At 41.1% G+C, this 26737-nt stretch overlaps 1 protein-coding gene across 1 annotated transcript; it reads left to right on the top strand.

Moving 5' to 3' along the window:
- The first annotated feature begins 47 nt into the window (after positions 1 to 47).
- On the top strand, positions 48 to 26737 carry KAZALD1 (Kazal type serine peptidase inhibitor domain 1). The gene is made up of 5 exons (XM_075612449.1): positions 48 to 172; positions 5887 to 6494; positions 11574 to 11734; positions 23028 to 23175; positions 24581 to 26737. The coding sequence occupies exons 2-5, from the start codon at positions 5990 to 5992 to the stop codon at positions 24670 to 24672; spliced, it is 906 nt and encodes a 301-aa protein (XP_075468564.1). The 5' UTR covers positions 48 to 172; positions 5887 to 5989; the 3' UTR covers positions 24673 to 26737.

Here is a 26737-nt window from a genome sequence, read left to right as displayed (position 1 = left end):
TTTTTCAATTTTTTTTTTTTTTTTTAAATTTTAGGTATGAGAGAGATTAACCCTTCAACACATCAGTGTCAAGCTAAAACTCAACAGAACCTTCAAAGAGACCGTTCAATACAACAAGAAACAATCACTGAGAACTCCCTAATTGCATCATTTATGAGAGATTTTACAGGAGGTAAGAGTATATATTTTTTTTATAACAGATACTGTAGAGAGCAAAAGCTTGTTTTGTGTAATACATAGAAATACTGTATTTATGCTGTTGCTGTTCGTTTGTGCCTTTCATTAAAGCCAGCATCATTTAAATATTAAAGAGCAACATTTCAATAATTCAGAAATGGTTTTCATTTGATATATCTTTAAAGACATTTAATTTAATTCAGTCTTAGATTTAGTTAATCCAACCTGTAACATTACATAGGCAAGACTTACTAAATATATTATTGCTGACCTCCTGTGTGTATATATGTGTGTGTGTGTGTGTGTGTGTGTGTGTGTGTGTGTGTGTGTGTGTGTGTGTGTGTGTATGATTATATACATATATATATATACACACACACACACACACACACACACACACACACACACACACACACACACACACACACACACACACACATATATACACATACATATCTAGATAGAAATATATGTATCAATGTATGAATCTTCATAACATAATTAAGATGATTCTCTATGCAATGTTTTATTTTTTATCTGCAACTTAGCCATTTAATTATCAAGAGTTGCAGAGGACTAACTATTCTTCTTTCATGTTTAATTAGCAATTCAAAATAACTTTGATTTGCAATCATTATGTGCAGACATAAAGTTGCACAAATAATAGTTAATAACAGATAACGTTATACTGTTTAGCAGGCGCACTTTAGTCTCTCCAATGCTTCACACTTTAGGGTCAACTCAAATCTAGTACCGGACTAACCTTTTGGTTGTACTTTTAACTGCGAGGATCATTCTAAAGAAAAGTAATGACACAAGTAGTTACATTGTGTACAGTGTTGCACTTTATTAAACATATGTAAATCTGGAATAAGATACAGTTGCTGCAAAAAGTGTTAAATGCTTTAAATATGCTGCACATTTGTTTAAAGCAGCAGTCCAAGCGGCAGTTTTTTAATATTTTTATTATTATTATTATTTATTTTTCCCTTTAATATTGCATCAATACAATCCACACAATGATAAGTAATTAGCCAAATTGACGATCGATCCGTTCTCCTGTGATCGATCGACGAAGATTCAGCTCAGGGGTTCACTAAAAGTCTGTCAGTGCATCAGAAGAGGACCAAGGATGCACAGTTCTGTGGGAAAGATCATGTGACCAGGCAGTCACTAAATACAATTGGTGCATTTCCAGAGAGAGGGCAAGGCTCAAAAAGGGGTGCGCCAGAGCCTGTTTCAGAAGAGGAAGGGGATGGGACTTTGTAAATGGTTGCTATAGAAACAAAATGCTTGTCACATTATAATACATTAAACATGTCATTCAGAGTTGTTGTTTTTTTTTTGTTTGTTTGTTTTTTTTCAAATGCTGCAAGTATTTTCTCATAGTACAGAACTGATTTATTGGAAAATAAAAAAACACATGTAGGATATTCCTGGGTCTGCAGCTGTAAGAAATAGTTTAGTGTTTGTGTGACTATATCTTGGCAAATAGTTACCTATCTAAATTGAGTGATTTGTTCACCTCACACAAAAACTAGAAAGTGACAAGCTTTACCACTCATACACTGTTTATAAAGGTGACATTTTATAACATTATTATGTTGGCAATGAGTATGATTGTGTAATAATATAAAGTTATTGTCTTCCCTCCCGCATTGTACTGCGCTGGGGAAAATGCTGGCACCATACAAGTATAAGATAATAATAATCATTTTCAATCCAGGCAAGTGTGTACTTAATGGACTGAAGCCTTGGAGAAAACATTATGAGAGCTGCCATGTAGTAGAAAAGTTCCCTTTACTGTGTGATCTTAATATAATCCAAAGTGAAATAAAAGAATACTGTGTTTGTAGAGCAGTTCTCTGAGCCAAATATAATCTCTCCTTTGAAAGTCTGCTGTAGAAAAACATAAAGGTTATGTAAGGCAAAAAAAAAAACTTGCCCAGACTCACGATGGTCACGTAAAAAGAAGACTACCTTTCTGCATCAGTTTATTTTCTGTAGAAGGCTAGTGTCTTCCCAGAATTGTAATCCTTACAGAGATGCACTGTGAAACCATAAGTCTGTGGGCTTCCTTTCACCAGCTGGCAGTGCTCCGCTTTATATACATACCTGGAGCTCTCAATGAAAACCAGACATTGCTTCCTGAACAAACTGCCAATCACTCTGCATTGTTAAGTTTACTATTCAGATACTGTATATCACTCAGATGTTTCTGCCTTCGCTTGAGAAAAATAAGTGCTTTAAGAGGTGACCTGCAATAAAAAAAAAAAGTCTCATTCCTTTTTTCATCTGTTAAAGTCTAAAACTCTTGTTAATCAGTGTTGACCATTTTGAACTCTTGAACATTTTTTCCATGTGTTATCTTTTCCTTCTACCCAATGAAGAGAATTGTGCTATGCTAAGTATTTCCTGGTTCGAGGAGCAGAAATCCTTAGACTGGGAATGTGCAGAGAGAGGCCACATGGACAAGCCTCCACTGCAGCTACCCGTTAATTCTAATGTACTTTCCTAACTACTGCCAAACACAGCACAGTGTTCAGGAAAGGAGCTGGGATTGGGCCTTTAGGATGTCAGCTCACGTTAGCGCGGGTTTCCAGTTATAGGGGCCTATTCAGGTAGCTTCGATAAGTGAGTTATCGACAGTTTAGAGCACTTTCGACGGAGTTTGCATGCGTAGCTAATCAAAAAGTTCTGATAACATGGCAAACTCGCTCGAAAACTGCTTCTTCCTAATCGGTCGTGCTCCCACTCAGACGAACCAAGCGCTAGCTCCAAAAAATGCTCAAACTCGCTTTTTTTTTTACCAGATCGATCTATTCAGGTAGCTCCGAGATTCACATCGCAGCTGCAACGCGCACATTATGATCTCGCCCCTGAAGGATGGCAAGATGGGATCCGCGATGTGACTCTGACGGAGAAAATGTATTCTTACTACACATCGGATTGAGGTCGGGTGTCTCTCTGAAGCTGACACGCATTAATACCAGCTCTGGAGACCCCCTGCTTCAATACTGTGTTTTTCTTTGTATGTATGTATATATTTTTTATATAGCCATAACTGCAGTGCTTTATAACATTACAATAGGCGGTAAATGTACATTACAAACAGTGGGAATAAATGCAACAGGTAAATTACAACATGAGGCTAAAGGCAACCCTGCCCCAAAGAGCTTACAATCTAAGAGTTATGTTTTGAGGGTTACAGCCCCGTTAGGAGTAAAAAGTGCATCATTAGAAGTGCAGACAGGGGAGGGCAGGGGCATCTAGAGTTCGTAGCAGAAGCGCAAGTCCTTTAATGCGATGTTTTTTTTAAAGGAACAATCAAAGCAAGTGATTTTTTTTTTTTAAACATAGGATTGAAGTAGGGGGTCTCGGAAGCTGAACCCTATTAATTTAATTTGCGGGTTCGCCCTGCTTCCAGAGATACTTATCTCCAAAGGCTTGCCAGTATCTCCTGTAAGTTTCAAGATCAAGTATAACGTGGAATAATTGGAAGCTGCACCTGATGATGTCACAGCCTCCTATTGGCCCTCAGGGCGTTGGAGCTTGGAACAGCGTCCATTATGCGATCCCTGCTAGCCGAGCGGAGCAGCTACCCGCACCTCCTATGGAGGTAAGTATCTCCAAAGCAGGGGGTCCCCGGAGATAAAATTAATGTGGTTCAGCACCGGAGACTACTTGCTTTTTTAAAAACAAAAACATTTCAAAACAAATCAACCTCTTGAAGTGCCTCTTCAAGAGAAGGATTTACAGCTGGACTTTGAATGTGGGAAGTGAAGGTGTTTGACGAAAATTGAGTGGAAGAGCGATTAGTGAGAAAAGTTTAAGATGGAAGAGGGCTGTAGGGGTTAAAGGTGCAAAGATGAGACACTCTTGGGTAGAGTGTCAGAGATGAGTAAGGATGTAATGAGCGATCAGAGTTGAGATATATGAAGGTGCAAAGATGTGTAGAGCCTTATTAGTAAGGAGGATAATTTTGTAGTTTAATCATTTATTGTGTTGTGGTTGCTATGATGCAATAGATTAAAGGCATGGCTTAAGCCAATTTTGGTTCTTACACTTGAATAAGCGCATTAAAAACCTATACTGGCTGAAAAGGCCCTCTTAATGCAGAGGGGTGTCCAAAGTCTAAGTATTTTTTTTACCATGGAAGCCATTGCTTTTATCCTGGGTACCATACAGTGTGTACCCTGAAGTACATTGGCCACCGCCAGTGTATTCTGTATTTATTGGTAGAGTTTAGTAACACAGAAGGTCTTAATAGTCAGTCTGGTCACTGTTCAGGTCTTTCATAAACACACAACCACAGCATCCTCTTCAAGTCGGTTACTCAGAAAATGACATGCTTTTCCCCCATCAATCCACCATTGCACCTGTGACTCATAACGTCACAGTAACAGTGATGGGGGATCTGCACTATGAGGCATTGTCATGCCTCTGCACAGTCTATTATGATAATCTTATTACGCTGGATCCCGCAATTACATAACACTGTAAACTATATTTTGTTTTAATATGCAGTCAAATGACCAGAGGTATTTTAACTATTCAAGCAGGAAGACAAGTGCAAGAACATTGTATATTGTTGTTATGGTTAAGCTGTATGTAATATCAATGGAGATTAAAAGACTGAACACAAAAGTAAATGATCTAGCATCATATAAAACGTACTGTATTCATGTGCTGCATCAACTATTGCATGTGCACTAAGTACTTTAAATAATGAAATCAAAATGATATTTCCAAAAAGTAGTTACTTTTCTTGGAGAAAACGTAAACATTTTACAATGACAAATGAATATTCACATTTTTGTCAAGACAAAGCATCTGACACTTTAGATCAGTGATTCCCGACAGGGGCTTTGCGAACCCCTGGGGCATCCAAAGCAGCAAGGCATGGTGGGGCGTGACTTTGGAAGCTCCTGTAGTGATTGCCACCCATGATGGAACATTGGCATTTGTGTATTTCCCCCATAAGTTCAGGACACTATACAGCCTGTGATCAGTCAAACCGTTTTGTTAGCAATAGTCTGATGATGAGTAGGAAAAAATATATATTAATTAGGGGTTTGCAGAACAAATATTTTTGATCAGGGGGAGCACTGTGTAAAAAACCATTGGGAACCGCTGCCTTATGCCTTAGATAATGTGTTACAGTTCTTAGCTGTTTCCTTTCCTGTAGCTGTTTTAATATAGATGAGAGACTTTGCTTCAGTTTACTAATGTCACCTCTAATGCCACTAGCCATATATAATCTGCAAAGACAAATGTCACATGGTAATAGTATTCCTAGCATTAGATTCCCCTATTAGTTCATGGAGAACAAATGTCACTCAGATCATGCAGCAAGGATGAATATATATCCAGGATTCCAGAGGAAGGTAACGAGTATCATGTTATTCTATGGCGCGTCTAGATGAAAATATATCTAAAAGGAGACAGTTGAATTGATCAAAGAATAAACAGATGTTTTGGTGACAGTGGTAAATCTGTGAATACATTGTAAAACTAGATCAGTGGGGTGTTCCCCCCAATATTTAGTTGTCTTTTACAATTTTCTGATAAATTAGAACTTTTATAGACAAATTTCAGGATTTTCGGAGAATCCGGTGAGCACATGTAAAATAGAATTGTAATAATATGCTAATTTCAGCTTCTTTCTGTGTGGGAGGAGAAGTCAAAGAAAAAATGTCTGTTTTTCAGATACATAGTGCCGGATTTATGAACTACTGATACTAGAAGATGCAGAAATCAAGGATATGAACCCACAAGTGATGGAGTTTGGCTGTGCAGTCCAGGACAACTCATGAAAATGTATAAATGCTATGCCTGGATCTCTCCTGAAGTGCTCTTCCTGTTGTATCTCAGTTACTTGCAAATATTATCAGGCATAGCACTACCAAGTGCCCCAGACTACCTGCAACGTGGCTGGCAAAGGTTGTTGGAGGAAGGAGAAAGCTGCACAGACTGTAATGCAGAAGAATGCCCGACTCCCAGAGGTTGTTTTGCTGGAGTTGTATGGGATACATGTGACTGTTGCCTAGAATGTGCCAATTTGGAGGGGCAGATATGTGACTTGGACAACACCAACCACTTCTATGGGAAATGTGGGGATAACTTAGAGTGTCAGTTAGACATGGGGGACCTTAGGCACGGAGAGGTTCCTGAACCTCAATGTGTCTGCTTGTCTAACACAGCTGTCTGTGGATCAGATGGAAAAACATACCCTCAGCTGTGTAAATTTCAAGAGGTGGCAAATGCATACCCAAAAGGAAACCTTACAGTTCTCCATGATGGACCCTGTGAATCAGGTATAGTAAACATTGACAGTGATTGCATACATGAGTAACAAATATGGCATATTAGCTCGTCAAATCAAACGTGGTTATGCTGTTCTCAATTTGTTCAGAGATGCTGAACCTGGAGCTCTCCAGGCTGTAAATGACAACTGTGAAGTTGTCAAACATTTATCCAAAATTACGTAACGCTAGGCCTGCACATCCTGACAAACACTAACAAAAAGATAGAACAGGTTTTTTTTACTTTAACCAGTAATGTGCAGAGGTTTCTTTATGGTATGTTTAGGATTCTGCTAATCAATCCAAACATTTATATTTATCAGTTTTCATGACTATTACAGTTACAGTAAGAAAACATCTACATTCATTTACACAATATTTGTCCATCATTCTATATCCCGAAACACTATTATTAACAAATCACTCTTTGCAGAATCTCCATTTCACAAATTTCAACATACTGTATAATGCAATTTAATGAATTTGCTTTCTGTATAAGGAAAGAAAGTAAGGATTGCTGACTGCAAACACCTTTTCATAATATACACAGACCAATAGGAACAGGTTTCGTTTCATAGGGAAAGTATCTTGTTTTTATTAAATACTTGCATACCTGAGTGTTTGAAATGCGATGGTTTGGGAAAAGGTAGAGGCTGAATTATGGCCTTATTTTTCCACCGTCTTTTTAATCACTTGCAGATGTAGAATTGAACATTCCTGCCACTTCCATTAGCATTAGGTTGACTTTTGTTACTTTCAGTAAAGCCAGTGGGGGCAGAATGTGGTTGTTCTCTAAGGCCAATCATTACAGTACGTCTGACCTTTAGTTCCAAATACATTCACCACCAAGGGACATCTGATACAATGCTCTTTTGCACACCGTAGATTCAGCCCTATTGAACGTTTGGAAGGTCTGTGTTGCACAGAGAAGAAATGTTTCCATTTCTTTGCAAAGTACTGAGTCCAATTATTTATTATTGTCTAGTACTTGTGGTTGTTCAGGCTGGGATGTGGGTTATGACAAAAATTGGCTAAAAAAAATGAACTGACTCCTGATGATTTCACAATAAGTGGCACTAAAGAATATTAGAATAGGAACCATATTTCTTCCAACAGTTATTTACACAGTCTCAGTTTTTACCAAAGATAGTCAATTAAAGGTGCGGTTCGACACTCGCACCCAAGTAAATCAGTGTAATGGGTTAAATATTAAAGACATGCTTTTGTTAAACAAATCTAACAAGTATAGATTCTGTATTTTCATATTTTTCTTTCAGGGTTCTAAACTTACACTTATCACTTTTCCTTCCTGTTGTTCATGAATGCTCAAAGTGTCAGGACATTCTATGTGAGATAAAATAAATTTCTCTTTCAGTGTTTAGATAATACACTTTGCAATGTTTTATGAATGGAGTTATATTCTGTTTTGCAACAGAAATAAAATCACCTTGCTGAGCTGAGGCTAACTGTTGAACACATTTGGCATGATCGTGTTATTATATAGGTATTTTAGTTGAAACGTGATATTACCCTTATTGTGAGAGGCGTGAAAAGACAAAGGGGCCTATTCTAGTAGCTCCGACGTTGTCAGTGCCAAACCGCACCGCCTGGCTTGTTCAGAAGTAGCTGAATGAAATGTGAGGAAAAACCCTATCCTCTATTTCAAACCACTTCATCTAAATTGCTTCTAAGAAAAGTGACAAACCGCCTGGTGTAACAGCCAGAACGCCCGTGTTGTACTTGTTTCAAAAGTGGAGTGACCTGAGCTGGTGCTAACTCCGTCGCCGGTCTGACTTATGGGTTTTGCTCTCTCAGCCAAACCCATATCTCAAGCTCTGGATGTAATTCACAATTTCAATCTCACCACCCCTGAGTTGGCGTGAAAAGAATGCAAGTTTTAAGAAGCGGTTTCATAACGGAGCCACGAGAATTGCAGTTTTATTTAAATAAAATGTGTGTTGGAGGCTTTTTTGACAAATCGATCGGATTGGCAGAACCAGAGTGAAACCGCATCTAAAAAAGCAGTTTAGACAGAAATGAGACACCTGAGAAGGGCTTACAGAATAGCAAAGCATGCCAATCGACTTCTAAAGGGCATATAAAAAAGTGTTTTGTCACACTTCAGAGCTACGAGAATAGGGTAAATGTGATGTAAATGTCACACATACATTAGACATTATATCATTGATTCCTTTCCGGTGGTATATTAGATGCAGAATATAGATGGAACGTGACAATGAAGTTACTAAAACAATTCTATTAAAAAATAAGTAGGTCTGTATGTTCAGAGTCCGTTACTTTTAAAAATAAATATGATGCGATATAAAGTGATAGTAAGTGTGACTAAGCACAGGGGAAAGCGGATGTATTTTGTGTGCATCTTTAGTTATTACAACTTCCCCCAGCTATACATCATTTAGGACAGGAGTGGTCAGGTCCAGTCCTCAAGGGCCATCAAAAGGTCAGGTTGTTACTGGACAGAGTGTCCAAATACAGGACAGTCCGTTCAATACTGGACACCTGGCAACCCTAGCACTGCCTTGGGGTAATGAGCCATGTCGTATGGCCTTTCACAGAATACATTTCGGGGCTTTGGGTTTAGTAACCCACAAACTATGTACTGCATACTTCTTCCATACCTATGTGATCAGAATTGCAGTAGGGACTTTCCGATTGGGCCAATCCAAGCATACTCTGGAGTTACTATGCCGAGAACTCCTAAGTAAAAGCATGCGTCCTCCTTTTCAATAGTGAGAACAATCTTGGATCAGTACTTATGGCGCTTACTTAAAAGGGCACGTCTCCTAACTCAAAACAACAAACAGTGACAGGCCACTTCTTAATACGCTTAGCTATACACACCAACCTATTTACAGGACTCACAGTGAGGCCCCCCTCTGAACTCTGAATAACCTGTTTCTATAACAGTACCCTTCTATCTCTATATGGTGACATCGCTGGTCACAAGACATACAAGGGAATGGAAACCCCTTCTGCAAAGTCATCCTATATCACATGATGGGGAGGTAAGTTACCGGAGTGAGCCCACACAGTTAAACAATTAAGTGAAATAGTAGTCCCAAAGGGGGCTACAATAATAAAGACAATAATACTTTATATTAAAATGAGTAAACTACAAAAGAGTTCCAAATAAGAGAGCAGAGAGGAGCTCTATTTGATAGTAATAATAGGCATTCTGCATGCATTTGCAGCAGACCTCTCTTCCTGTGATGTGATTAACAAACGCATACGTTGCAATTTAGAAGTGTTTGCATTAAACTTTTACAGTTGGTCTTAATTGTTTGAATGATTTAGGTACCAAAGCATTAGAAAAAAAATCAATACAACAGCAACAAGTTCGTTTATCTAATAGCTTAAGAACGCAAAGAGAAGATTGCACAAAACTGAATGCCACAAGTACACACAATGTATCAATGTAATAATGGATAGAAATGCATAATACACAAAAGTAAACAATAAAATAACTATTTTTAGTAGAGATGAGCGAGTCCGGAATGTAAAAATCTAACCTCCCCATAAACTTCTTCAATCCAAGCAAAATTTAGCCTGCGGCTTGGATCTACGTGCTAGGCCCAAACGGAAAACTAGGCAAAACCTTGTTTTTGTCTCCTGCTCGGCTCGGATCTTGCGGAGTTTTCCCCCTTCCCATGAAGCACTAAAGCCTATGAGAGAGAGAGAGAGAGAATGAGAGAGAGAATGAGAGAGAATGAGAATAAGTGATAAGGCCGAGACATGACACCCACTGTCAGGGTTGTAACCACTCCAGGTTTGACATGAACAATAAGGGATTCGTTAACCAATCTCCGGGCTACAGGTTTATGTATGAAATCTCCGGAAGACATGCACAAACTGGGGGGCGGCGGCGGGAGAAGAGGATTTAGGACCGCAAGTGTGGCGCAGGACGGCAGTCAGAGGAGTTGGATGGCGGGAGCAAAGCAGGGTGGCAGAGGTGGCCGACCCAGGGAGGAGTGCTCCCCAGTTGTCTGACCTGAAATTCTTCACTGACTTCTCTGGCGGCACCACCCCTTGTACGCTCCCGTCAAAATCGCTCTGCGACATCAAATGGCGCTGCGTTCCCATGACAACGGGACATCATGTGACCTCACGGCGCCATGCAGCGACACATTGCCATGACAAGGTGATGCATCATTGGCGCCGTGACGTCCTGTTATCATAGCAACATGACAGAGCCATTTTGACGGGACCTGCAGGCCGAGATGCCGCTGCCGGAGAAGGTAAGACAGTTACAAATATAAATAAAAGACTAAAATAAAAAAAGTCTCCAGGGTAATATTCAGCAGAAGGTGGCAACCCTGCCCTCTATCTATCTGCATTTGGCTCTTTTCAAGATTAGGGATTCGAACAATAAACCATATAACAGGACTGTGCCTCTTGTTGGTGATTGGCACCAAAAATCACTTGCAGTATTTACTTACTTTTTATTTTATTTACTATTTAAACTAAGACTTTACTATTTATTTTTATTAAAACATTTTTTTATAATAACCAACATTTTTTTTTATTATCACTATTTTGGCTAAATACTGTAGACTATATTTGATATAAATACTTTAATTGGAAGCAGAAAACAACTCCAGATTACATACGTTATGATTTTATTGAATGAAAATCAAATTTTTCCCATAAATCAAAGCCAATTGATGGGTTTTGGCAAAACCTAAATACGGGCTCAAGAATACATCTCTGATTTGATATAAAAACTGACACAATTAGTTATCTTATTTGCATAGGTTTGTGCTTCGAACTGCAAAAGGTTACATACACATACATACACAGCATGGAATCTATATCATTTTATGGAATAACATTATATAATGTCTTTATCTACAGCAAACTACTGCAAAAATACTATGCCACACTTTAACCGTGTATAAGTTACACGTATTTGTCCATATGTGTGATATGTATTTATTTGACTTGTAAAACAATGTAAAATAGTAATGTATCATAAAACCCAAAAAACTTATAGCGGATAAAATAACTTCAGAGTTAGTGTGGCCAGAGGGCTTTATGTAATATCTAAACATGTTTTCTATCACTTGACTGCAGCACCTGAGATCCTATCGGCACCCTATGACATCTGGAACATTACTGGAAAGGATGCCATATTTGGCTGTGAAGTCTTTGCCTATCCCATGGCATTCATAGAATGGAGAAAGGATGGTGCAGAAATGCTTCTTCCAGGGGATGATCCGCACATTTCAGTCCAGGTAGGTCAGTAGGACATGACTTCCAGATTCCCCCATTTTCCCTGCTTTCCCAGGCCATCGTACTCGAATCCCAATGCCACTCTGACACCAGTTTGGATGTAAAATGGCTACCACATTTATTAAAACATCACACAAGCTTGCCAGCAAACATTAACGTAATTAACACAGTTTAAACAAAGTTCAAATAACCAAATCATGCCAGCCACTGACCACTAGGGCAATGGGCACGTATCAGGAATCGTTTAAAGGTTAGCGCAAGCCGAGCCGCAAGGCTATCGCATTGCTTCTACCTTACCATGCCCCAACAGGGGACCAGACCAGGGAGAAACTACCAACCAACCTTAGCAGGCTTAGCAGGCAAGCAACACCCCTGCCAAACATAAACAAATTATATCACCCTACCTACCCTCCCAACAATGGCGACAGGGCGAGAAAAGCTTCCCCTTGTGATTGCCAAAATGGCTGCCCCAGTACAGTACAGTCCGCCTTTTTACGCTATAGCTTGTCTCACCCACCAACACGTCCGCCCTCACTGATCACCCACTTATTTAAAACAAATAGCCCTTTTTACCACCATAAAAGGGTGTCGTCCCTGTAGTCACTGGCCCATTTCCTTATAGTCCGTGGCTGACTTTGATGTTGATAAAATAATACCCGATGAAATAGAAACATTCTTTGAACAGTTGAATTTGTTTCTGTTAAATTGTAGGCCTATGTTTTTCTTGTTTAGCACACACTTTATTTTATTTCAACTTTTCCCCCAGTCTGTACATTTGTCACAGTCCCAAATGTAAACTACAGTAGTGATATAAATTCACCCTCACAATTTGTATACAAACATTGAATTCCCATCCTTAAAACTAAAATGTCTTCATTACCTAATTTACCTTCTTGCGTGACATTTCTTAAAGTATCATTTGATCGTATCTTTGTAACTAGTGTATTTTTATACATCAGCTCCTCCGTATACAATGCAGATTAACTGTACCCAGAGCTCACTTGCATGTTCCACATATCCCTGTAACTATAACATGTTATGTATGTGAATGTAATAGCAGAACACACAAAGCATTAAGTTACGGATGACTTCCTCATTAGCAGCAGCGTCATTTACTTGGCCTCGCAATGTAACGAGATGAGTACTCTCCTTGGTCTCTCTATGTAACAAGATGAGTACTCTCCTTGGTCTCTCTATGTAAACAGATGAGTACTGTCCTTGGTCTCTCTATGTAACGAGATGGTTACTCCTGTTGGCCTCTATATAACGAGATGAGTACTCCCATTGTCTTCTCTATGTAACGAGATGAGTACTCCTGTTGGCCTCTCTATGTAACAAGATGAATACTCTCCTTGGTCTCTCTATGTAACGAGATGAGTACTCTCCTTGGTCTCTCTATGTAACGAGATGAGTACTCCTGTTGGCTTCTCTATACAACGAGATGAGTACTCTCCTTGGTCTCTCTATGTAACGAGATGAGTACTCTCCTTGGTCTCTCTATGTAACGAGATGAGTACTCTCCTTGGTCTCTCTATGTAACGAGATGAGTATCTCTCTTGGCCTCTCTATGTAACGAGATGACAATATGAGTTAATGGCATTAACCTCTCTAGTGCCCTTTGGACATACAGTGTCACGAGGGCAGTAATGCCAGTTGATATTATGACATACGTCATGACTTTGTGCATATTTTCTTGGGGTAGATCGCAATCAGTGCTCTGTTGGAGGGTTGACCATGATCTGGATGGAAGGGGATAACTCTCCTCTTATGCCACCGTCACCAGGATGGTGTCAAGATAGTGTGATCAATCGGGAGCCCAGGATTAGAGTGCCGGAGGGGTCTGTGGAGCCTCTGGCACTGAAAGCGTTAAAACAGCAATCAACTCAAAATTACTTCTTTTTTTAACCTTCAAATGTTTGGGATGTCCGCGAAGCTTGATCGTGGTGCTCTTATCACCAGCGACCCGCGGGCTGCCGCTGTAAATTAACATTAGTTGTTTTGTGGTTTCTTGCAAAAAACTATAAATATGGCCACGGGGTCACCAGTAGAAAGTTGTAATGTCATTGGATGATGAGGTTGTGGCTTTCCCTTGGTGACACCAGCTGCCCTATATGGACCTTTGGGCAATTACAGAACCAGTAGCCATGCTGATTTCCGACTGCGCGTTTTGGGGTCAATTTAGATTCTACTGCAGTGTCCCTAGATATGGGAGAAGCGCAGTTGAACTTTGTGGGACCCCCCGGAGCCTTGAAAGTTAGAAACCCCTCTCCCAATAAGAATCTAGCAGCACCGATTTCTGCTTTAAGACCAACTCCTATTTTCTAACAAATACTGTACAAAGGTAGATTTCAGGCCGTAAAGTGACCGGACAGGCTGAGGGAGGGTTCAGCCTGCAACCTTCTTCCCAAAATACCATTTTCAGGAGATTTGTCTCCGAGCTCTCGAGTCAGAGAATTATTATGTAAAATATAACATTACTGCACTTACATGCCCACATACTGTATATAAAAGTGGGCAATGGCTTCACCACTTTACTTGGCCAATGCACAGATGGTTAGTTGGTACCTGCTGCTCCACCCCTTATACAACGGGCATGCAGAGCTTCAAAGCAGCTATTCCACCACCTTTTTTATTACCAGGATAGAAACCTGGGGGTCCCCGACTCCCTGAGGCTGTACCATGCTAATTTCAGCTCTGGGGACCTCCTGGTTCCTGAAATACGTACCGGTGGAGGTAGTCCCGGTATTTCCTGGTATTAAATGCCCCGCCTCGCATGGACCAATAGAAAGCTACAACTGACAAGAGATTTTGTTTTCCCTGGAGGGAATTGTACCTGCGCTGCCTTCCGCGGTAAGTACAGCTCAACCCCCTTATAACGCTATGCTTTGGGTCCAAAGAATCACATCGCTCTATAAGCGGATCGCGTTGTAACGGATCGTGTTATAACGGGGCTGAGCTGTATCTCAGGAACCAGGGAGCGAAAAATTAGTGTTTCGGCTCTGGGAACGCGCTGCTCCCCGTCCATATAGAAAAAGCGGAGGGGGGAGGTAAAGAAAACAGAGTAGGGAAAACTACTCTTTAAACCAGAGGTGGGCAACTCCAGTCCTCAAGGGCCACTAACAAGTCAGGTTTTCATGATATCACTGCTTCAGCACAGGTGGCTCAGTCAAATCCATTGATTGAGCCCACCTGTGCTGAAGCAGGGATATCCTGTAAATCTGACCTGTTGGGGAGTCTTGAGGACTGGAGATGAGAACCCCTGGGGTACCCTTTTCTATTCTTTTTGGCAGCCGTTGTTTAACTTGATAATATAATATGTGTTACATCATTTGTCCAGCACATGTTATATTCTTACATCTGGAAGTTAAGAATATATACTGTATATATATATTGTGCATTCTGAGTTTCGATAAGATGCTTCCTGAGACGTAACCATGGCTAAGGATTTCCTGTGTGTCTAGAAATAGACTTGTGCGCTGCAGTATATCTATTTGATGGATTCCTGTTTCCTGCCTCTGAGCAGCAGTGATAATCTTTAGGATTCTTTGCCGATTTCCCCTTCATTAGAACGCTTCTTACACGAAGACCCAAGTGAGGGCATTTCCTGCAGCTGCTATAATTATAATGATCCATTTCTGATAGATGAGACCTGCGTCATCCTTCATCTTACAGCTTTAGTCTGACTGATTTTCATGGTCCATGTGTTTCATTTCTCATTGTGCTTCAGTTTTAGGGATCTAGTCTAAATTACAAGATAAACTGCTCTCTCCGAGGCTTTTTGCACACACCATACATTTAAAAAAAAAATCATTTTATTTGATATTGGTTTAGGTTTGAAATGGTACAGTATATAGAAAAGAAAATAGAGGAAATGTATAAAAACCTGGAAAAAAAGAGGACTTGGGTTTTCCCCCTTTTTTTAATCCCTAAAACTAAAATGTCTTCGTTACCTAATTTGACCTTCTTGCGTGACGTCTCTTAAAGCATCATTTGATCGTATCTTTGTAACTAGTGTATTTTTGTATATCAGCTCCTCCGTATATAATGCAGATTAACTGTACCCAGAGCTCACTTGCATGTTCCACATATCCCTGTAACTATAACATGTTATGTATGTGGATGTTACAGCAGAACACACAAAGCATTAAGTTACAGATTATTTCCTCATAAGCAGCAGTGTCATTTACGTGGCCTCTCTATGTAAAGAGATGAGTACTCAACTTGGCCTCTCTATGTAATGAGACGAGTACTCCCCTTGGCCTCTCTATGTAACCAAATGAGTACTCACCTTGGCCTCTCTATGTAACCAAATGAGTACTCACCTTGGCCTCTCTATGTAATGAGATGAGTACTCCCCATGGTCTCTCTATGTAACAAGATGAGTACTCCCCTTGGCCTCTTTATGTAACCAAATGAGTACTCCTCTTGGCCTCTCTATGTAACCAAATGAGTACTCCCCTTGGCCTCTCTATGTAACCAAATCAGTACTCCTTTGGCCTCTATGTAACGAGACGAGTACTCCCCTTAGTATCTCTCTGTAACGAGATGAGTACTCTCCGTGGTCTCTCTATGTAACGAGATGAGTACTCTCCTTGGCCTCTCTATGTAACAAGATGAGTACTCCCCTTGGCCTCACTATGTAACTAAATGAGTACTCCCCTTGGCCTCTCTATGTAACCAAATCAGTACTCCTTTGGCCTCTATGTAACGAGACGAGTACTCCCCTTAGTCTCTCTCTGTAACGAGATGAGTACTCTCCGTGGTCTCTCTATGTAACGAGATGAGTACTCTCCGTGGTCTCTCTATGTAACAAGATGAGTACTCTCCTTGGCCTCTATGTAACAAGATGAGTACTCCCCTTGGCCTCACTATGTAACGAGATGAGTACTCCCCTTGGCCTTCTATGTAATGAGATGAGTACTCTCCTTGGCCTCTCTATGTACCAAGATGAGTACTCCCCTTGGCCTCACTGTGTAACAAGATGAGTACTCCCCTTGGCCTCTCTATGTAATGAGACGAGTTCTCCCCTTGGCCTCTCTATGTAACGAGATGAGTACTCCCCTTGGCCTTTCAATGTAACAAGACAAGTACTCCCCCTGGCCTCTCTATGTAACCAAATGAGTACTCCCCTTGGCCTCTCTATGTAACCAAAACAGTACTCCCCTTTGCCTCTCTATGTAACGAAATGAGTACTCCCCGTGGCCTCTATATGTAGCGAGACGAGTACTCTCCTTGGATTCCCACCCCAACTGTTTTTCTAAACTATACGAATGAATTATCATTTTGTAGTAATTACATTGCCCTGTTAGAAGCACCAATGTAAAGGTAATGTGACAGGTGAGGATTGCTTCCCACAATGGTTTTGTGATGAAGAATATAAGGTTTATATACAGGTCCTCAAAAGAACCTATAACGTGATCGGCTTCCGCACGCGATGACATCGATCCTCGATCACCGTTGGCCCCAATCAATCAGGGGTTCAGACCCCTGATTGATTGGAGCCCACGGTGACCGAGGATCGATGTCATCGCGTGCGGACGCCGATCACGTGGGGAAGAGAACCCGAAAGTGAGAGCCCCGACCGAACACCGCGGAAGAGCCGCCAGCACACCGGCTTCTCTGCAGGAGCTCACCATCCATTGGTGTATCATCCTCAACTACCGGACACCATCCCAACCTAATCGTACAATGCCTTGCATGGGGCTTCCCTGTAAGTTGACATTGGCTACTTACTATCTTTGATGCTACTGTGTACCATTGTGTATTTCAATATACCTGCACTATCACCATCTTCTTTGTCCAGTGGTTTGTTTGGACTGGTGTCTTTTATCTTTTACTATCTATCCTATCTGAAGCCAGCCACCAGTAGACCCCACGTGGGACTTATTCTATGCCTGCACCTGTGTGACTATACACACACCACAAGCTGTACCTGTGATGTGTTTCACAGACAGAGTTGCACTATTTTGCGTGTTTCTTGTGTTTTTTATTTTTCATGCTAACACCAGTTATCTGCGCTACCTGATTCTTCTACAACTGCAATAACGGAGGACCACCGAGGAAGGTCCATTGAGGGTTAAGCTGCAACAAGCCAGTGTTTGTATTTAAGGTTTTATCTATTTATTTATTTTATATTTTCATTTTATTTTACATAGTATTTACCAATTATTATTACACTGAGACTTCACACACGCAAACCGGTGCACCGGGTGAATATCTGTCTTTGTACTCTGACTCATAGACACAGACACTCTGACTCACAGACACTCTGACTCACAGACACTCTGACTCACAGACACTCTGACTCACAGACACAGACACTGACTCACAAACACTCTGACTCACAGACACAGACACTGACTCACAGACACAGACACTGACACTCTGACTCACAGACACTCTGACTCACAGACACTCTGACTCACAGACACAGACACTGACTCACAGACACAGACACTGACTCACAGACACAGACACTCTGACTCACAGACACTCTGACTCACAGACACAGACACTCTGACTCACAGACACTCTGACTCACAGACACAGACACTCTGACTCACAGACACAGACAATCTGACTCATAGACACAGACACTCTGACTCACAGACACAGACACTCTGACTCACAGACATTCTGACTCACAGACACAGACACTCTGACTCACAGACACTCTGACTCACAGACACAGACAATCTGACTCACAGACACAGACAATCTGACTCACAGACACTCTCACTCTGACTCACAGGCACAGACACTGACTCACAGGCACAGGCACAGACTCACAGAACTCTCACTCTGACTCACAGACACTGGTACTCTGACTCACAGACACTGACTCACAGATTCTCTGACTCACAGACACAGACACTGACACTCTGACTCACAGACACTCTGACTCACAGACACAGACACTCTCACAGACACAGACACTCTTACAGACACTCTTATAGAAACTCGTATAGACACTCTTACAGACACTCTTACAGACACTGACACTCACAGACACTGACACACTCACTGACACAAACACTCTCACTGACACAGACACACACCTTTCTCAATTTAAGTGAGCTGCCGGGCGGCTGCTTACCTTGGGAGCCGCCGGGATCACTGCTATGTGGGGTGCCGCAGGGCTGCAGTCCTGGGACAGCATGGGAGAGTTGTTCCTGTTGTCTCCTGGCGGCTGTGGCACCCCTGAGGGTTGCTCACGGAATCCCGGTTTAAAATCACTGGACTAAACTCATGGCTACTGTCACATATACCCATACATGGGAGGAACATTACATTGAAATACAAAGCAAAGTGCTCTATGATATTCTACTACCTTTCCTCCTAGGCTCCTGTCTCGTCCCTGGCTGAGACTTAAATGAGCCTTCTTGGGTTCTCAGAATCTTGTGGCTTCCCCACTACTAGAACAATTTACCTGAGTCCCTCAAACTCGCTTCCTGTCTAAGTTCCTTCAAGACTCCGTCTGTTTCCTACTTTAGACATGTTTGTAACTACAAATTGTAATGTTGTCAACTTTCCTTTGTGCCCAGGACATACATGAAAACGAGAGGTAACTCTCAATATATTTTTTCCTGTTAAAATATTTTATAAAGAAATAAAAATATTTATATATCCTGAATACACTGCAGGTGCTAGCCCTCTGTCAAAATGAGCTCTCTGTCCTTTTGCATTTAGTTGAGATTTCAACAGTGAGGGAGCATGCCGGGCAGACACTTACTTGTTCACTAAAAAGCTAAAAAATAGCATTTCAGCTCTGGGAACGTGCTGTTCCCCATCCATAGAGAAATAGCAAAGGGGGGGGAGGTAAAGAAAACGGAGTAGAGAAAACTCTTTAAACCAGGGGTGGGCACCTCCAATCCTCAAGGGCCACTAACAAGTCAGGTTTTCATAATATCCCTGCTTCAACACAGGCGTGGAACAGTGCAGGAGTCATGCTGAGAAGATGCTGGGCGGCAACAAGAGGCCAGACCAGTGCCGACTGGCCCCCACCCCCCGCAGCCAAGAGCAGCACAGTGAGGGAGAGAGGCAGCAGCAGGGGAGATGCAACCCAGGACAGTGAGGGTAGGCATGCCCTGTGTATGTATGTATGTATGTGTCAGGGTCTCACAGACATCCGACTCTAGCCATAGTTCCTTTCTCTGTCCACCGAGTTTTCTACTGGTTTCTGTCTGTTCTGGGGTTCCTCTGGCTGCCTCCTCTTGTTGCTCCTGTTCTCTGTGTCCTGTTCCTTCCTTGCCTTTGTTTTGTGTCAGACTACTTATGCCCATGCTTCTTCCGCAGCATCTGTTTCTGTACCTGCTCTGTTCAGTGTTGGAGTCCTGTACCTTTATTAAAAGCCCTTGCTGGTAATCTGGCTTGTCCCTGTTTGTTCCCTGCTCCCTGGTCGCAGTCCCTGTTACCTAGTCTAAGTCCCTGCTCCCTAGTCTCTGTTCCTGCTCCCCTGTCCTGCACCTGCCGCCTGCCTCCAACCCCTGCATGTGACCCCGACATTCCTGCTTGCCACATGCCTCCGACCTCTATGTGTGACCCCAACAATCCTTGCCTGCTCACTGCTCTTCTGGCCACCGAGGTCCTACCCGCTACAGGAGTCCCCCGTGACAGTATGTGTGTGTGTGTGTGTGTTAGTGTGTGTTGGTGTATTGGGGGGTATAGTGTGTGTATGTCTTTATTGGGGGGTTATAGTGTGTCTGTGTATTGGGGGTATGTGTGTGTGTGTGTGTATTGGGGGGTATGTGTGTGTGTATTGGGGGGTATTAGTGTGTGTTTGTGTGTGTGTGTATTGTGTGTGTATTCGTGTGTGTGTTTGTATATTGGGAGTTGTAACAGGGACTTATCCCGGTTTAAGAAAAACTGCCTCTAAATCCAGCAGGGAGCAGGTTAATTGCAGCCAGGCAATTAACCAGACTCCACCTAGCTAAATAGAACTCTGAGAATAAGCCCATTGTGAGAAACAGAGGGGAGATTTTCTTTGGCACACAACGGTGCTGACATGAGGAGAGAGTCTCGAAGAACACAGGAGGACTGTGTGCTGACAGCAAGTCACAATGGGAACAGAAATCTAGGCCTGGACACAATGATTTCCTTAGCACACAAGGGTGCTCACAGAGGAGAAAGAGGTTTGAGCAGAGAGACACTCCATAGCACACAAGGGTGCTGAGCCAGGAGAGCAGAGAGGCCGTCCTCTAGAGCGACAGAAACAGATAAGAGACTTTCTTGTTGGACTGCTATATATACAGGCATACCCCGCATTAACGTACACAAGGGGTCCAGAGCATGTATGTAAAGCGAAAATGTACTTAAAGTGGAGCACTACCTTTCCCACTTATCGATGCTTTGGTACAGGTAGGGAGCCGGTATTGCTGTTCAGGACGTGCTGACAGGTACATGTGCGAGCTGCCATTTGCCTATTGGGGGAGGGGAATCAGCACGTCACTACTACGGCGGTCTGTAGGGCAGAATAAAAGTGTCCGTACTGGCGAAACGAGCGTACGGACACAGGGTATGGTGCTATTGAAAATATGTCCGTACTCGTGAGTGTACTTAAAGTGAGTGTCCTTAAACCAGGGTATGCCTGTATATACTGTATGTTTGGGTGGTAACCAGCTTAGCTAACCACCCAGTTAGGAAGGGCTGGAGTAAATGTTTAGTTATTCTCCAAAGTGGAGTAGGCCTTTATTGTGTATCTTTTTGTATGTTTTGCCTTGTTAAAGGAACAGGCTCAATAAAGCCAAGATTTAATTTCACACCAATCGGTCTCCATTAAATGTACCTCTGCACACATCTCTTACAGGGGGGTATTAGTGTGTTTGTATTTGTGTGTGTGTGTATTGGGAGATATTAGTGTGTATGTGTGTATTTGGGGGGTTAGTAGTGTGTGTGTTTGTTTATTTGGAGGGGTAGCAGTGTGTGTGTGTATTTGGGGGGGTTTAGTAGTGTGTGTGTGTGTGTGCGCGTGTGTGATTTAGGGGGTAGTAGTGTTTGAGTGTGTATTTGGGGGGGCATTAGTGTGTATGTGTGATTTGTGGGTTAATAGAGTTTGTGTTTGTGTATTTGGGGGGTAGTAGTGAGTGTGTATTTGGCGGGTAGTAGTGTGTGTGTATATTTGGGGGGGGGAGGGTAGAAGTGTGTGTGTCTTTGGGGTGGGTAGTAGTGTATGTGTGTGTGTGTGTGTGTGTATTTTGGGTTTAGTAGTGTGTTTGTGTATTTGGGGGGGTAGTAGTGTGTGTGAATTTGGGGGGGTAGTAGTGTGTATATTTGAGGGGTAGTAGTGTGTGTATTTGGGGGGGTAGTAATGTGTGTGTGCGTGTATTTGGGAGGGTAGTAGTGTGTGTGTGTGTGTGTGTGTGTATGTATTTGGGGATTTGGGGGGTAGTATTGTGTGTATTTGAGGGGGGTAGTGTGTGTAATATGTGCTCACTGGGAAAGTTGCACCATTCCTCCCCACCCCCCACCCCATTTTTGATTTCTGTATCCCCCCCCAACTGTTGGAAAAATGTAATAAAAAACTTAAGTATAAAAAGAAAGGTCACACATTTTGCTGCTATTATGCTATAAAGCTCTCAGTGCATGAGAACAGTTCAGCTCCAATCAAATGAGTGGGAGTAAAATATTCTCCAGCATGAAGAAGTTGCTTGACAACATATTTTACAAGGGCCTCTGAGTTTAACATATGATATAAAAGTAATGATGCTTAGAGGGTTTGTAGGGTGTAATAGTAAGTAGCTGTTTATTAAAGGTTTACTGTTGTAAAATGAGGGCAAAACAGCATCAGATGTTATTGAAAACAATACGGTTGGAGATGTGGTCCAGGTGTACAAAGCTGTTTCGTTAAATAGTTTGTCTGCTCATGGTAGATACATTCTTTAAGTTATATGTTTTATGTTCCTTTTTGATTGCTTCAAGGCTTACATCTTGCTTGGTAACAGTGGCCTTTGAGGAGAAAAAAAACAACAGTCGCATTTTACCGTATTAGCTAATTTGTACGTTTTTTTTTTAACATTTTCTTTGGTGTAATGTACATGCTGCAGTAATGTAATAAATGTAGGTGCTTGTTCGCGTTCCTAGATGTTAACTTTTTTCAATGCATTAACCTGATTAAACAGTGTAAGGAGGTTTTTTTTTTTATATTTTATGTGCTCTGTGGAACTACATCTAAAAATATCCAAAAATCTGATTACTTAAAAGCTGTATAAATGTAAAGTAAGTGATTGCAAATTTGTGAGCTGAATGACATTGTTGTGCACTTTTGCTATTTACTTACGGAAGGCGCTGTGTCTCTAGTTTAGAGGAGGCCCACTGAAGTATGAAGTAACTGGGTGGCTTCAGATCCAATCAGTGCGTGTTACAGATGAAGGAACTTACCGTTGCTTTGCCAAGAACAAAGTTGGTGAAGTCATGGCAAGAGCTACTCTCACAGTTCTCACTCCAGGTAAAATGAAGACTTAGTTAGGGTGACCATACACCCGGGTTTGGCCGGGACAGTCCTAGATTCTCATTAAGCGTCCCTGGGTTCCACCAATTTTTTTCAAAATCGTTCAATTGTCCTGTTTTTTTAACTTTGGGGGGTGTGTGTGAGAGAGAAAGTAGGGGAAGAGAGTGAAGGGGGGTGAGAGAGAGCGTTTGTGTCATGCTAGGAATTAAACAAATTGATAAGGCTGCGCTTATAGTGCCTGGCGACGCGACGTTGCTCCGAAACAAATACATTAACTCCGTCGTCAGCGCAACGGCGACGGAGCGACCAAAATTTTTTAAGCCGGGTCAGTTTCATTTTTTTAGGGACAGTTGCCACATGTGACTGTCTCTAAACCAATCAGAGACCGTGGCCCGCCCCCTTTCGTGACGTCACTGGCCTTGTCGCCAGCGATGTCGCTTCAAATCAAATTATCACTTTCGCTGGTGGCGACGGGTGATGTCATCGGTCGTGTCGCCAGCACTATAAGCGCGGCCTAATACAGCATAAATTGGGACTCTGTTAGACCAATACATTATAATATTTATTTTCAAATGGTCATTTGTTTTATAAATATTATTTTAATGTGTCTGGCTTCCACTTTAGAAAATCTGGACATCCCAGACATAGTCATGTAATAATTACACCTATTTTAGCATATTTCTGCTTATTTTTAGCTTTTTTTCACCATCATTTTTTCAAAACCAAAAGCCCCACAAATTAGTTTTGTCAAAAGGCAGAACACTAACATTTTTCAGAAACAAAACATGAGTGAAAGTACCCACCCTTAACTCGTAATAGAGTATCTATTCATGTTCGGGAGACACTGATCTTTAAACAAATAGTCAAATAGTTGCAAACCTAAGACCGCTAACATACAGTAAGCATTAATGATGTAGTGTTGTGGGGGGGGGAAATGTTCTACTATGAGCTTGTGGATGTGTGTAATTCACTGCAATCCACACGACCAGTAGAATGACACGGGAATGTTATAGTCATACAGTAGCTTAGTTTTCCTCTTGCATGTACACCATTTGAGCGAGTGCCAGACCTTCTGCTTGTAACCAAGTTAATAAGTCATTACCATCTTCTCTATTGTATCTTCTTTAATTGCTTTTGACTGGCAGTTGTGTACAATATTGAATATCGAATGGCTTGCTGCCAAAAGAAAAGCAATACATTAACAAATAAATGTCAGTTGACAACATTAGAAACTCATGCTTGGTTTTTTTTAGTCTGTATATTATCACCCATGCGTTTTTTCCCCCATTCTTTCCTCAGCTGTGTACAATTACATTTTACAGTGTCTTCAACGCCTTTCAAAGTCCCATACTAAAAAATGTTCACTGTGGTGCAAATCAATGTGTTTCTTCTTATTCTTCAGATCAACTTAACATGACGGGACTGTCTTTGCCCAAATCACGCCACCAGTTATTCGATGATGATGCGGAGAGTGAAGATTCGGATTATTATTAAAGCTCATTAACATAATGGGTATCAAATTCCTTCTTTCAGATCTCGCTTGAGAAATTCGAATCTAAAGTGGGCAGACTTTATGAAAGCAGGTAAATGCCGGGACAAGTGACAAAGTAATGGCACTTTACATTTTGGACAAGCTTTTCCACAAAGCTTTTGCAAGCTTTATAAAGTGCTTTTTTTAAATGAAGGTTTTTGGGTGAACCATTGGTATGAAATGATATTTTCCACTACCTAGAATTCAAAGGAATGTTCATATACGATGAGAAGACCATTGTGGCTAAATATTACGATGTGTTATTAAATGTATATCAAATAAAGAAAGAGTAAAACGTCTAATATTGTTATGACTACAATGTGCGTAAGTGATTTTTGTAGGTAGAAGTCCTGTTTCCTAGCCACGATAAGTGGGTTATTTCTTCTTTTTGGCAATAGTTCTGGAAACTGATCCTGTAATTAGTGTAATTGTTTAGACGATGCCACAATGTTTCTTTTAACGAGGAGACCCTCGTAATCACATACTTTCTGGCTTATTTATGGACAGTATGTACAGCTCATGTTGCATACATCTGGGCCGGCATTAATCGTGAACATGTTGTTCCAGTAATGGACACCTTCCCAGGAACAGACACCATCCATTAAACTGGATCATGCCAAATTGTGTGCTGGCTCTGTGATCAAATACTGATGTTAACTATCAACTAGAAAAAGCATACAAAGTTAATTTTCAGTTTATATCAACTTTTCCAGGGATCTATGGCAGGGGTGAGCAACTCCAGTCCTCAAGGCCCACCAACAGATCAGACTTTAAGAATATCCCTACTTCAGCAAAGATGTCTCAATCAGTGGCTCAGTCTCAATCAGGGGCTTTGATTGAGCCACTGATTGAGCCACCTGTGCTGAAGATGGGATATCCTGAGAACGTGACCTGTTGGTGGCCTTTAAGCACTGCAGTTGCCAATCCCTAATGTATGGCATACTGTAAATAGCAGGTATATTTTCTTACGCCACCCCCAATAATAGGACACAAAATCCAAACACTGTGTTGAAACTTGGCATGATGACATTAAATCAGGTTATTCCAACCAGTTTCCAAAAAATCAACCTATAAATATCAGTTATTTATATAAACTTTATGTTGGTCCAAACAAATGAATTACATCCCAGAAGCCTCCAGAATGCTATTTCTAATAACGGCATTGATAGGTTTAACTGCAGTGTATAATTGTGTTATATAAGTTTGATATAGGTATCCTTACACAGGGAACAAAGAGTGTTATCCAACGTAATAAACAGAACATGTCAATGTTCCATAGTAAACCTCCGTACTAAATCAAAACACAGTCAGTTTATTTATTTTGTCTTTTTTTCTGTTCTTGAAAGTTGGAGCTCTTTTTACAATTGTTAACTATGCCCCAAAGATGTATGACGGCTTCCAAAAATTAGGCAATATATTGCATATTCCTTTGTTCTAGAATTATACAATATATACTTTGCAACAAAACATTTCTGTGACTCTTAGAAGTTTGTGCAAATGTCTGCCAAAGAGGTCATAATTCCATCCAGATTTGTATTTAGAATTCAGTAGGATTGTTTATGCTTTTGAGAGCAATTCCCATCGGAGTCAGTGCGCTGAAAAACTGAAGTAAACTTTATGGTTTTTACACCAAATCTTTGCTGCTCCAATAAGAGGAATCGCATCCAGTCAAAACCAGCTTCCAGAATACCACAGTATGTACTATTGTTCTTATAAGCTTGGTATTGGTATTTTTACCTCGGGGGTAAAAGAATATAATAACCAAGATAAACAAATTCATGGTTGCATAGTGACCTCATGTACAACATTAAAACATACAGTCGGTTTATTTCATTGTGGATTCTTTCTTTTAAAAATTCAACTCATTTTATAGTTAAACTGTGCTCAAAAGATGTATTATTGGTTCCAGAATTAGACATTTTTAGCATGTCCCTTTGTTCTGTAATTATATAATAAATCTTTGCTTACATCAAAACATCTCTGTGTTCTCAGACGATTGTACAAATCTTCACAAAAGAGGTTATAATT

Source organism: Ascaphus truei, chromosome 8 (assembly GCF_040206685.1).
Source record: "Ascaphus truei isolate aAscTru1 chromosome 8, aAscTru1.hap1, whole genome shotgun sequence".
In the NCBI taxonomy this organism is placed as follows: domain Eukaryota; kingdom Metazoa; phylum Chordata; class Amphibia; order Anura; family Ascaphidae; genus Ascaphus; species Ascaphus truei.
Note: the sequence above shows the minus strand (reverse complement) of the source record. Positions and strands in the feature narration are given on the sequence as shown.

What these genes read in the sequence shown, in the direction of transcription:
- KAZALD1 (XM_075612449.1), top strand. Translation starts at nt 5,990, where the DNA reads ATGAAAATGTATAAATGCTATGCCTGGATCTCTCCTGAAGTGCTCTTC. An exon ending in ATCCGCACATTTCAGTCCAG is followed by an intron (nt 11,735 to 23,027) that starts GTAGGTCAGTAG and finishes CTGTGTCTCTAG; the next exon opens with TTTAGAGGAGGCCCACTGAA. An exon ending in TCTCACAGTTCTCACTCCAG is followed by an intron (nt 23,176 to 24,580) that starts GTAAAATGAAGA and finishes CTTATTCTTCAG; the next exon opens with ATCAACTTAACATGACGGGA.